This window comes from Ursus maritimus, unplaced genomic scaffold, assembly GCF_017311325.1.
Source record: "Ursus maritimus isolate PB19 unplaced genomic scaffold, ASM1731132v1 scaffold_25, whole genome shotgun sequence".
Lineage (NCBI taxonomy): Eukaryota > Metazoa > Chordata > Mammalia > Carnivora > Ursidae > Ursus > Ursus maritimus.
Genome location: NW_024425008.1, coordinates 11,149,146 through 11,162,719, shown reverse-complemented (window position 1 = coordinate 11,162,719; position 13,574 = coordinate 11,149,146). Strand labels below are relative to the sequence as shown.

The window sequence follows — 13,574 nt, the reverse complement described above, 5'->3', positions numbered from 1 at the left end:
TGTTTAACCGACTGAGCCACCCAGATGTCCCAAAAAAACCCATTTTAAAACAGACTTTTTTTTTTTAATGATTTCATTTATTTGTCAGAGAGCGAGAGCACAAGCAGGCGGGATAGCAGAGAGAGAGGGAGAAGCAGGCTCTCCACTGAGCAGGGAGCCCAATGCTGGGCTTGATCCCAGGACTCTGGGATCATGACCTGAAACGAAATCAGACGCTTAACTGACTAAGACACCCAGGTGCCCCTGGAAACACTTTTTAAAAAATCATTTTCACAGGAATTCTTATCTCGGAGTCTCCTTCTAGGATGCCGAAGCTAAGACTCATGACCACCCAGATAAAAACCGTCTTATAGCTGGGAGTGGCTACGTGATTCAGTTCTGGCCCATCCTCCATGTAATCATGGGCCCCACAGCAGCTTTCTTAAAGCAAGAATACAGAATGCAGATTCTTTTAAAGATTTTTTAAAATTTTACTTATTTGAGAGAGACACAGAGATATCGACAGAGAGCATGAGCTGGGGAGGAGAGGGAGAAGCAGACTCCCCGCTGAGCAGGGAGCTGGACATGGGACTCATCCCAGGACCCTGAGATCAGGACCTGAGCCAAAAGCAGACACTTAACCAACTGAACCACCCAGGCACCCCCAGAAAGCAGATTCTTTTTTTTTTTTTTTAATATTTTTTTTTTTAGTGTATTTATGTGACAGAGAGAACACAGCAGGGGAGAGGGAGAGGAAGAAGCAGGCTCCCAGCCGAGGAGCCCGATGTGGGACTCGATCCCCAAACGCCAGGATCACGCCCTGAGCCGAAGGCAGACGCCCAATGACTGCGCTACCCAGGCGCCCCCAGAAAGCAGATTCTTAAAAAAAAAATTCTTTACACTGTGTGATGCCCGATCAGCTCTGAATTCCTTAAGAGAGAAAAAACTTAAAGCTTACGAAGTCATTGTTATAGTAAGTTTTTCTATGACAACCAAATCTGAAGGCTAAAGTCCAAGTGAAGAGCTATGATATTATCGCTCATGCTTACTGCAGTACAATTCTGTCCTGGACAAGAAGGGGCAGAGAGAGACAGAAGGAGTGTAACTGGGAGATATCTGGATATTCATCCCTACGGTTGATAATGCGGATTAACAACCAAAATATGATGCTAAGATTTCAAAACGAACTATAATTGTCTGATAGTGATGAAAACAATTGCATGGGTGTAAGAGGAAGAAAAACAAAATGCACAAGTGGGGAGTGGAGCCTTGCCTGATCTGAGGTATGTTAAGCAGTATCTTTAATGCTAAAAATACAGCCAGTTTTTTGGGGTTGCTTAAGGTGAGCACTGGCATGCTCTTTAGTAGCTGTAATTAATCTATCTTTTATTTTTTTTAAGATTTTATTTATTTATTGGACAGAGATAGAGACAGCCAGTGAGAGAGGGAACACAAGCAGGGGGAGTCGGAGAGGAAGAAGCAGGCTCATAGCAGAAGAGCCTGATATGGGGCTCGATCCCATAACGCCAGGATCACGCCCTGAGCCGAAGGCAGACGCTTAACCACTGTGCCACCCAGGCGCCCCTAATCTATCTTTTAAAAGATTATTTTTCCGGGGGCGCCTGGGTGGTTCAGCCAGTTAAGTGTCTGAGTCTTGATTTCGGCTCAGGTCATGATCTCAGGGTCGTGGGATTGAGCCCAGAGTCGGGCTCCAAGCTCAGCCGGGAGTCTGCTTGAGATTCTCTCTCTCCCTCTCCCTCTCCCTCTGCTCCTCCCCCTGCTTACCATCACACACTCACGAGCACGCACGCTCTCTCACTCCCTCTCTCAAATAAATAAATCAATCCTTAAAAAAAAAAAAGATTTTTAAAAAGAAGTCTTGGGAATTTTCTAGGAAGAAGTGGGGGAGTATTTTAGAAAATGGAAGCAGATGGCTTGGTATAATGGCAAAAAGATACAATACAAACTCATCTGTATCTGTAAAAGCTTACCTAAATTGCCTACATCTAACTCCATCTTTCTTCACTACCTGCTAGCCTCTTCAGGCTTCTCTCTGTTCCTCTGACACAAGCGGCCACCCCTCACCTCAGCGCTGCTGTGCTTGCTGTTTCCTCAGGCAGGCATCATGCCCTTCACTTTGCATGGCTGCTGCTGATTTTTCAGGTGTCCGAGTGTCACCTCTGCAGAGGCCCGCCTTTCTTTTCTTTCTTTCTTTCTTTCTTTCTTTCTTTCTTTCTTTCTTTCTTTCTTTCTTTCTTTCTTTCTTTTTTCTTTTTTTGAAGATTTTATTTATTTGAAAGAGAGAGACACAGCAAGAGAGGGAACACAAGCAGGGGGAGTGGAAGAGGGAGAAGCAGGTTTCCCGCGGAGTGGGGAGCCCGATGCAGGGCTCCATCCCAGAACCCTGGGATCATGACCTGAGCCGAAGGCAGACGCTTAATGGCTGAGCCACCCAGGTGCCTGTGCAGAGGCCTTTTTTGAGATCAGGACAAAGCGGCTCTCCCTCTCGATCACACTCCATCACATCACCCTGCTTGTCTTCATATCTCGCAGAACAAGCACAGTTCTTTACATGTTATGAAGTTACGTTCATAAAAGATTTCCTCTGCGTAACAGCTAGCCAGAATGCAAGGACCATGAGAGCACAGTGTCTCATTCATGACTCTGTTTCCAAGGACCCAGAACCATGCCAGGCACATGGGAGCGCTCAAATGTTTTGTTGAATGAGTGAATGACTACCACAGGAACTGTTTCTCTCTAGCAGCCTGAGACAGAGGGTGGCTGTGGTTCCAGACATAGAAAGAACTGGAACAATGGTGGGGGAGCACAGGTCACAACAAAGGGTGGTAGTCCAGTTGAAAGAGTCCTCCCAGCAGGGGATGGCCAAAAAACTTCAGGGGCAGGGATATCAAAAGAGTGATGGTAAGGGGGTTAGGGAGAACCTGGGGGTGGGAAGGAGCCCGGCTTCTTTGAAGACCCGCAAGGAGACCTCCTAGGACCACAGTGTACAAAGGGGAAACGTCAAGAGAAGAGGTCAGCCTGACCCAAAATACTTAAAAAATGAACTTTCGAGCATTTGGTGACACAGATACAAAATAAAGCGTCCTCAAACATGCAAATCCTCAGGATAAAGACAACCTTCAAATTCCCTTTTAGAAAAGATAAAGTTTTTAGCAAACATATAAAATGGGCCTTTGAATCAACTTATATTTCATGGGGCCCACAAGTAGGTGTTGATGAGATCAGAGCCATTTGGTGGCATCCAAATTCAATGAAATGGTCCTTCTAAGCATTAAGCTATGAGGTTTTGCTAAAAATATTCATGTAATCAATTTGAATATATATTTCAATATTTGTGCCAACCCTAATTAAGGATAAAATGGATATACAACCCTCATCATGATTTGAGGATTCTAGAATCCTCGATCAGTCCAAGCGGATTCCAATCACTACAGTTGGATTCTGGTGTCCAGAGTTGGATGAGGAAAAAACAGCACTCTTAAAAATTGTTACCAACATGTTTTGTTTGGCTCTCAGGGTTAAAAAACAATGGAGCAACCATTTAAAAATCAGATTTCTAGTAAAAATTCGGACTTAGCGTCACTTGGAAAAGATGAGAGGTTCCAGTAATAATGGGCCCTTGGGCAGCAGAGAGCTGGAATGGAGCATCAGTGCCCCCGCCCATTTTATTCACCACACCACAGACCATAAAACAGCCTCTCAAACTTGCATCTGCATGTGAATTCCCTGGGGGTCTGGTTAAAAACGCAGGTCCTGAGCCAGGAGGTGTGGCCTGAAGCTCCGCATTTCTGAGAAGCTCTCAGGTGGTGCAGAGGCTGCTGGTCTTCCTACCATCCTTTGCGTAGCAAGGCTAGGAATTAACCGTCAATACAAATAAAAACAGAAATAAAAAAAGCAAACATTATCTTTATTTAATAATCTTTGATATTTAAAATACAACTCATCGAACATCCACATTAACAATAGAATCCTCAGTGTTCAACAGTGCTTTGGAAGCCCGGCTTTTCTAAGGACCAGACAGGAAGGTCTGTGTGTAGTTGCCGCAACAGAACTTCGAGGGGGCACACACAGAGGGCTGCGGAGTTGGGTCCTGAGCAAATGGCACTGCCACAGTGCACTGGTGTCATGGCCAAAAGACAATGCTTTTTCAGGTGTGTTTTGTACTTGAATTTCAAATAGTTTATACAGAACAGTAATTTTTACAAAGTTATTTCTAGTAGTCCAGTGTTGTAGAAATTAGATAATTTTTCACATTCAAGTGTACATTTTTCTCTTTAAAAAATTTTTTTTAAAAGTTCCTGGAGACATTAACCTTATTTAAACTATACAAGAAACAGGTGAAGTGCTTCCTAAATGAATCAGGAATTTTCACATATATTTCACTATTGCTTCCCATTCCTTGTCTATGAATCCATAGTCTTAAAATATTTACTGAGACACTACTGTTGATTAAACATGCCAATTCCTGTAAATTTAGAAATTATGTTACTAGCATTAATTCTTAAAATGCCAGAACATTTTGGGGAAAAAATGCAAAGATTTTCTTCAAATTAAAAAAAAAAATCAAAATTCAAGAATTAACCATGTCAATAATCTTTTCATTCATGAAAGTAAAATGGAACAAAATATTTTTGCCAATGTAAGACTTTAAAAAATACAAGCCAGTTCATCTCTTTAGCAAAAGATGCTGGTTCATAAAGGGACCAGGAATAAAGGAAAGGTTTTCTTTTGAAAATATGAAAAATTACTGACACTGCTGAAATGATTAGTTGATCCAATCTGGTTTTTCTTAATTAAGATCACATATTTAGTATCTCCATACTTGTTAGGGCCCAGATACAACAAACTGCTTTAGAATAGTGGTCATTGGGCTCTCCAGTTGCAGATAAAATTTTTAATAGGAAGTCATCAATATTAATTATTGAGTCCTCTTGAGAATTTAAAAACATCAAGATTTATTTCAAATGGAGATATTTTAATTTCTATCACTATATTTTGCTTATGTATTGACTCAATCTTCTTTAAATTTGCATGGGTCCAGTAGGCCAATTTTAAGACATGTAATAAATCTTGGCACAAGCATGATACTATTTAAAAAGAGTATCAAACATGCAGACATTAAAAATGTGATTGAGGCTCTGACAGGAGTAAAATTACTTTATTCAACTTAATATTAAATGAAAAAAGACTATTGGTAGTTGTACCTATAATGACCTTCAACCAGTGTTGAACTTTTTTCCTTATCGACTTTGGCATGAATAAAGTCTTAATTAAGAAAAATCAAGTGTTAAAGAAAAACAAGCACCTCCTTAGATATTCTGTGAATTGCAAATTATTTGACCAAGATCTTAAAAGTTAAAATATAGTTTACCTGCAGCAATCTTTTCGAACAATTTATATTACTGAAATATTTGTATGTGAATTACTGTAAAAAATGTTTTTGATGGTTCTAGAACAGAGGTTAACTACTGTTATTTTTTTAACTACTGTGAATTTTTAAAACATAAATAACTACTTATTATATCCATGACATCTCAAAATATGAAAGTGGTGTTTCCAAAACTTGTTTAGACACTAGCATCACCACTGTATGTATTTTATCCTGGTAATACAATTTATACATTAGAAAAATGATACCGATAGTTTAAATATTAAACATTAATAAGGTGTTTCCAATTGGTAAAACAGAATGGAAATCTTTATATAGAGTTCTTAGCAGGACAGTTATTGTGAATTTCATTGTTTCTGACTTTCTTGCAGGTTGTTTACTGTAAATAACAGTTTCTGATGTGTGAACTGTACCTTTGTATATAACTAAGTTCTCTGATACTGTAGTTATGAGCATTGGCATTTCTTCATACTGGCCAATGAATTAAGGAATGGAATGGAATCTAAATTAAGTTTAGATTAAGTTTGCCAATCCAAACAAGTTGGCAGTTCCCTAGTCATTCTGGATCTGCCTGCCAAATGCAACATTCGTAAGAAACTAAATAAACACATTCAAATGTATCCAGTGTGTGCTTAGCTCTGCTGTTAAAAAAAAAATCCCTAAATGAAGGTCAACATGCTATATTTCCTTAAGTGCTTTAATAAAGGCGTGTAATCTAAGAACTTTATAAGCTCTAAGGTTAAAACTTTCAAATGCATATTTCTTTTCTCATTTTTATATTAGGTAACTCATCCATTCAAGTGTATGAAAAGTTCAACCTAATTTTTCAATGGGATAAGGTAAAAGCTAATATCCATGGAAAATAGGACAAGTATATTAGGGATAACTACAGAAGTGTTCAATCTTAAAATATTTTGGTTTACAAATCTTGAGGGAGAAGTACTAAACTCCAATGTCCCTTGCGATTCTAAAGTCAAACTTCTGAAACATTTTCAATTCTTAAAAAACTTTAGATTTTAAAGTAAAATGGTCTACTTTTGCAAGGGAAATCTCAGAAAACTTTATTTGGCACAAAATAATGACTAAAAAAATCTGTCTCTATCCAAAAAAAAATCTATTTCATAATCATAAAAGGCATTTCTTCATCTCTTTTCAACTCGGCAATAAATCCTAGGTCAAAAAAATTTCCCTGATAAAATGTATACAGCCATACAATAGTCATGGCCAACATATCATACTTTAATTTTCTATGTTGTTGGCTGAAATTTCCTAACTTTTAGCTTATGAACAATTCAACATTCCAAAGGGCTTCAAAGCGGATGAAGAATGAGGGACTGGGGACAGAATCCGAAATGTCTATTTCATAGAGATATAGCTAATTTTCACCAAAATCAAACCACTGTATTGACCTAGCAAGAAACTCTCTGTGCATTCCAATCAAAGAATGTTTATCAAAACTAAAGGCTTTCTTATTTACAGACCCATTAAGTACTGTGTGACTTCTGTAATTCTTAAGCTACTTAAACATGATGTGTCAAATCACAGTATAAATGTAAAGGTACTTTTGTTAGTAGATTATTTTCATGTTCCAGATCATCATCTCTGGCAAGCGATACCTACTACAAAACATGCGGCAGAAGCAGACATCAACGTTCTGTGACTCCACCGTAAAGAGAGAGCTCTGGTCACAAGAGAGAGTAAGATGAAGCTGTCGCTAAATCGAAAGCCAAATTCTGTCTCCCATACATTCATGGTGGGTATTATTTGTTAAGTCTGACACAGAAGGAAACTTGCTTGCATACTGTGCTTCTCCTATTTTTCTCAACTGGAGAAAAGGAAATATCAAGGTGCAGGAGAAAAGGTCACAGCAGAGCTGTGACGGTCTAACATAATTGAGAAGACATTCATAAAACATCTGGAAAAGGATGTGTTCACACATTAAAAAAAAATTCTCATTTATTCTCAAATACTTGTGCAGAGTTGATTTCAGAGTTTCGGAATGCACCAGAATCATGAACTAATGATCCCATCTTAGAGGGCTTAAAAAGCGAAACCTCAAGAAAGATTATCATCTTTCAAAAGAGCTATAGAAAAGTAAGGAAGACCAAGTAGCAAAGAAATTGTGATCAGAGAAATAACATGAGAAAACATCCAAGGGCACACTACATAATTGGAGGGAAGGCAGCGAACCCTTCTGGAACCGTTACTACTATCAACACAGAAAAGAGACACTGTCCTAAAAGGTTAACTTGGTTAATGAGAAAGAAAAGCAACTACGAGATGACAGAAAGTGAGTCAAACGACCTGAACTGAAAGGATGAGAAGAACAGGTATGGAAAAAGTTCTGTGGCAAGAGCTAATTAGTTGGTCTGCAAAAAGATCCAAGAAAAATGCCCTAATTTTAGACATGTTAGATATTGCACACTCAAAAAGAAAAAGGAACATTTAGAAAACTACTTTAAATTTCTTTAATTGCTAACTGCCTCTTTGGCTAGTGTCTGGAGGATCATTATTTGGTCCTACTACTGACGCATTTTTCCACTTTTTCATCTTTTTGTTGCAAATCTCCTCTGTTGAACATTGTTTCTTTGACACATCACTAAAATGGACCCTCTATGCTGTCACCACACAGAATAATAGTGTTGGAAAGTACGAATATCTAAATGATTTGTAAAAGGTATTATTTTTTCCCTTCTGTTTTGAAATTATTTCTAACAGTTTCTAAAGACAAGGTCACGGCTGCCTGAAGCATGTCTTCTTCACTCATAGCATCTCCTGTGGGAAAGAAAACAAGCATCTCTCTTAGCCATTTCTGGAAAATTCTCAAGGTCATCAAAAGGTAAGCTCTTAGAAAATGTATGTTTGACTACTACAGCTTCCTTTTTTGATTTTTAATGCTTACATAAAGTAACATGCACCCCTCTACAGCTTTATAAATTTTGACAAATACATAGAGCTGTGTAACTACCGTCACCACCCAGATATGGAACTGCTCCACCCCCCCCCCCCAATTTGCACATGCTGCCCCTTTGTGGTCAATCCCCATAATACATTTATTCTATATTTCAAAACAAATGCATTATGCCAAGTGAAAGAAGATTTAACTTAGTTCTGTATATATGTATGTTACTTAAATTTTGTTTTGAATAATTTATTTAGAGGAAGTTGCAAAGATAGTTCAGAAGGGTCCTGTGTACACTTCAGCTCAATTTCACCCAACAGTTAAATCCTAGGTAGCCTACCCCAAAACTTGAATATTGACATTGGTACAAAGTTGTATGTAGTTTTGTGCTACTTCGTCACACGTGTAGATTCATGTAACCACCGGCACCACAATCAGGACGGAGAACTGTTCAAGTACCAAAAGACCTCTTTCCTGCTGTCCCTTTTGATTCACACCCACTTGTCTGCACCCACCTTCCCTCACTGCAGGCAGCCACAAATTTGTTCTCCGTCTCTACAAGTTTGTCATTTTTATTTTAATTTTTAAAAAGATTTTATTAATGTATTTGACAGAGAAAGAGAGAGGGAGAGCACAAGGAGGGGGAGATGCAGAGGGAGAAGGAGACTGCCCAATGAGCAGAGAGCCCAATGTGGGGCTCGATCCCAGGACCCTGGGATCATGACCTGAGCTGAAGGCAGACGCTTACCCAACTGAGCCACCCAGGTGCCCCCAAATTTGTCATTTTTAGAATGTTACACAAATATAATCACACTGTAAGATCTTTCCTGCACTCAGCATAATGCCCTTGAGACTCAACCAAATTGTTGCATGTATCAATAGCTGGTTTCTTTTTAGTCCTGAGTAGTATTCCACAGATGTACTACCATTTGTTTAATTGTTCACCTTCCTGTAGGACATCTTGGTTGTTTCCAGATTTTGATTATGAGAAATAAAGCTGCTATGAACATTTGTGTACAGGTTTTTGCACGGACAGGTAAGTTTTCATTTCTCTGGGATAAATGTCCAGGAGTGTAACTGCTGGGCTGTATGGTTAGTTCAAGTACAGTTTTTAAAGAAATTGACAAATTATCTTCCAGAATGGCTGTAACAGCTGAAATGAAACATAGAAACTTCACCTCTCTTTACTCTCCCATTTATGATATAATTGCCTTAAATATTTTCTATATACACTAAAACCAAAATCGATATTCTAATTCTTGCTTCAATCATCAAACATAATTTAGAAAACTCAAAAGGAGAGGAATATCTACTGTTTACCCATATTTTTACTCTTTCTACTATTCTTTTTTTCTTTTTCTTTTTTTAAAAGATTTTATTTATTTATTTGACAGAGATAGCCAGCGAGAGAGGGAACAAGCAGGGGGAGTGGGAGAGGAAGAAGCAGTCTCCCAGCGGAGGAGCCTGATGTGGGGCTCGATCCCAGAACGCTGGGATCACGCCCTGAGCCGAAGGCAGACGCTTAACGACTGCGCCACCCAGGCGCCCCTCTTTTTTTCTTTCTGATGTTCCCAGATTAATTCTCTTATTTCTGTTTAGAAAACTTCCTTTAGGGGCGCCTGGGTAGCACAGTTGTTAAGCGTCTGCCTTCGGCTCAGGGCGTGATCCCGGCGTTCCGGGATCGAGTCCCACATTGGGCTCCTCCACTGGGAGCCTGCTTCTTCCTCTCCCACTCCCCTGCTGTGTTCCCTCTCTCGCTGGCTGTCTCTCTATCACATAAATAAATAAAATCTTTAAAAAAAAAAAAAAGAAAAGAAAACTTCCTTTAGCCATTGTTTTAGGATGGGTCTACCCGTGAGAAATTCTCTTAATTTTTCTCTTCATTCCTGAAGGAAATTTTCACAGGGAATTCCGGGTTTTCTTTTCCTTTTTTTTTTTTTTTTTAATACTTTACTTATCTGGCGGGGGGGAGCACCAGCAACAGGAAGAGGGAGAGAGAGAAGTAGACTCCCACCAAGTAGGGAGCCCAACGTGGGGCTGGATCCCAGGACTCTGGGATCATGACCTGAGCCGAAGGCAGATGCTTAACCGACTAAGCCACCCAGGTGCCCCTGGGGTGTTTTTTCTTTCCAGCACTTGAATAACGAAGGGCATCTGGGTCGCTCAGTTGGTTAAGCATCTGACTCTTGATTCTGGCGCAGGGCATGATCTCAGGGTTATGAGACTGAGCCCTACATCAGGCTCTGTGTTCAGTGGATAATCTGCTTGAAGATTCTGTCTTTCCCTCTGCTCCTCCGCCTGCTCGTGCATGCATGCGGGCTTTCTCTCTCGCTCTAAAATAAATAAATTTAAAAAAAAATGTGCCACTTCCTGCTGATCTCCATGATTTCAGATGAGAAAGGTGCTGTCATACAAATTGCTATAGGCAAGATGTTTCTAGCTGGTTTCAAGATTTTCCTCTTTTGTTCAGGTTTCAGAAGCTAGACTATGATGTTTTGGCATAAATTTCTTTGGGTTTAACTGTTAGAGGTTCACTCAGCTTCTTAATTCTGTAGTTTTACTTATTTTTGGGGGGGGAGGGGCAGAAGGAGAGGGAGAGAGAGAGAGAATCTTAAGCAGGCTCCACGAGAAGTGCCTAGGCCAACATGGGGCTTGATCTCACAACCCTGAGATCATGACCTGAGCTAAAATCAAGAGTTGGACGCTTAACCTACTGAGCAACCCAGGTGCCCCAATTCTGTAGTTTTAGATCTTTTGCCAAAGCTGGCAATTTCTAGCCATTATGTCTTCAAATATTTTTTCAGCCCCACTCTCCTTCTCATCTCCTGGGATTCCCATGGCACATTAGATCGTCTACTATAGTCCCACAGGTGTCAAGGCTTTGTTAATGTTTCCCAGTCTAATTCTCTCTGTTACTCAGAATGGGTAACGTCTATTGTCAAGTCCGTGGTATTGTTATTTTTCAGTTCTAAAATTTCCATTTAGTTCATCTTTATATCTTCTATTTCCTTCTTGGAGCTTTCTATTTCTTCATTTGTTTTAAGCATGTTCAAAATTGCTCACTGTAGCGTTTTTATGATGGCTGCTTTAAAAATCCTTGTGAGATTAATTCTGATATCAGTGTCATTTTGGTGATGGTGTCTATGAACTGTCTTTTCTCAATCAAGTTGAATTTTCCCTGGCTGTTGGCATGGTAACACTTCTGATCAAATCCTGAACATCTGCGGTGTTGCGTGTTACAAGACTGTGAGTCTTACTTACACCCTCTCTTTTAGCAGGCTTCTTCCGACTCAGCCCCAGCGGGATAAAGGGGTGTTGCCCTGCCACATCCAGAGAGGGGGAGCGTGTGTGTGGTCATTACTGCTGTGCACACGGGGAGATCCAGCTCCCCACTGTCCTGCACTGCCATCTCCCTGACAGGAAGGGGTAGGACTGCCTCCTTACTGCCTCTCACTGACATTCAGGGTGTGGCCTTATTACTGCCTCAAATCAGTAACTCCTGATTCTCCACTGGGCCTATTTTGCAATCACCTAGGCAGGAAGCCAGAGGGACGCCTCCATATTGTATTGGTGGGTGGAAATATAGGCTCCCTGTGACCACGGACACCATGAGAAAGAGCCCCTCATTGTCTCCTGGAGGGAATGAAAGTCCCAGCTCCCCACCTGGCTTTCTCTGACACCACCCTGGCCAGGGGAAGCAGGAGGTACACCTTGTTCCTGCCAGGTGGGGTACCAGTCTACACTCCTACTTGTCCTGTGCCCATGGGGTGGGGTGACAGTAAGGCCAGGTTGTTTGCCTCATCCTGTTTGGCTGGAATAGAGTACTATCTAAAGGTGTTTACTTGCTAGGTAGTCCCATTTGACTACATAGAACAGGCTTTATTTCATCTCTGCCGTGGCTTTTTCAGCACCAAGTCCAGAATATGTGAGACAAAAAGAAAATCCAGGCTACACACCACTATGTCTCCTCTGGTCCTTGAGCCTCCTACACGGCCTGCCCTCTCTCTACCTTTCAGATTTTTCTCACATTTGTTTGATATAAATGTCCAAGGTTGTTAGCTATAAACAGCAGGAGGAATAGGAACAAACACCAGCTCATTCCTTTTTATTGTTACATAGTCGTCCATTGTTGCCAAGTACCACGGTTTGTACAGCTACTCACTGCTGAAGGACAACAGTTAGGTAACTTCTAGTTTTTGACAGTTACGAATAAGCAAATATAAGCATTCATAAACAAGTTTTTCTGTGAACTTACGTTTTCTTTTTTTCTTGGTTACATACCTAGGAGCGGGGCTACTGAATCACATGGTTAAGTGTACATTTAAGTTTATAAGAAAATACTAAACCGTTTTCCAAAGTTGCTGTACCATTTTATATTCCTACTAACGAGGTATGGGTGTCTAGTTGCTCTGATCTTAGCCAGCATTTGGTACTGTCAATTTTATTTTTTATTAAGCCATTCTTATAAGGTATGTAATGGTATCTCTTTGTATTTTTAATTGGCATTTCCCTAATGATTATTAATATTAACCATATTTTCATGTGCTTATTTGTCAACCATATGTTTGGAGAAGTATCTGTTCAAATCCTTCGCCCATTTGAATTTTCTTCTTTCAGTCTTGAGAGTTTTTGACATGTTCTGCTTATAAGGCATTCGTCACATACAGTTGTTTTCCTACTCAACTGGTACCACCAATAATTGGCCAAAGTTCAGTACCTATTAAACCAAGGCCTGATAAATAATTCTAGATTTCCTATTATTTAGATGACACTTGGGCGCTTTAGTTTTCCAGGTGGTAAAATGTGTTCATCTTCCACCTACTAATATCCATTATCTCTGAGGAATTTTTGGAGATTGTATTAATTACCGTAAAGTTGCAAGTGTTGTTTATAATTTTAAAGCAACGTATTCACTGAGTGCTCTAGTCTGCCTGCTTCTTAATCTAAGGATATTTAATAGATTCGAATTCATACAGGAGTTTCAGTATAATTAAAGAGGAGAGAAAAAAAGCCCATAAAGCCAAAATCATACGGAGCCTGTGTCAGAGCACGGTCAGAGAAGCATACCTGGATCACTGCCCGGTGCTCCTGAACTTGTGGCAGGCCTCTCACATGGATGTGAAAGATGGCCCGGAGGATCCTGCTGCTGCTGCTGCTGCCTGAAACAGTCACAGTGAATGGACATTAAAACAACAAACCCAAGAATACATACGCCATGAGAAAAAGCATTCACATGGAAAACAGAAGGTTCCACAGAACAAGAGTCACTGTCACGAGCTCCAC

General features: G+C 40.1%; 1 protein-coding gene across 6 annotated transcripts in view; it reads right to left on the bottom strand.

The window, feature by feature from the left end:
- Window positions 1-3,886: 3,886 nt before the first annotated feature.
- The window catches only part of ATXN3 (ataxin 3), a 36,636-nt gene continuing 26,948 nt past the window's right edge, over window positions 3,887-13,574 (bottom strand). For 3 of the 6 annotated variants that reach the window (XM_040641514.1, XM_040641517.1, XM_040641515.1), the window contains 2 exons: window positions 13,359-13,450; window positions 3,887-8,164 (listed from right to left, as the gene is read on the bottom strand). In XM_040641514.1, the coding sequence (XP_040497448.1) occupies window positions 8,070-8,164; window positions 13,359-13,450 (187 nt within the window). In that variant the 3' untranslated portion in view covers window positions 3,887-8,069. The remainder of the gene's footprint in view (window positions 8,165-13,358; window positions 13,451-13,574) is intronic. The other 3 variants (XR_005837647.1, XR_005837645.1, XR_005837646.1) reach the window with 1 other exon arrangement.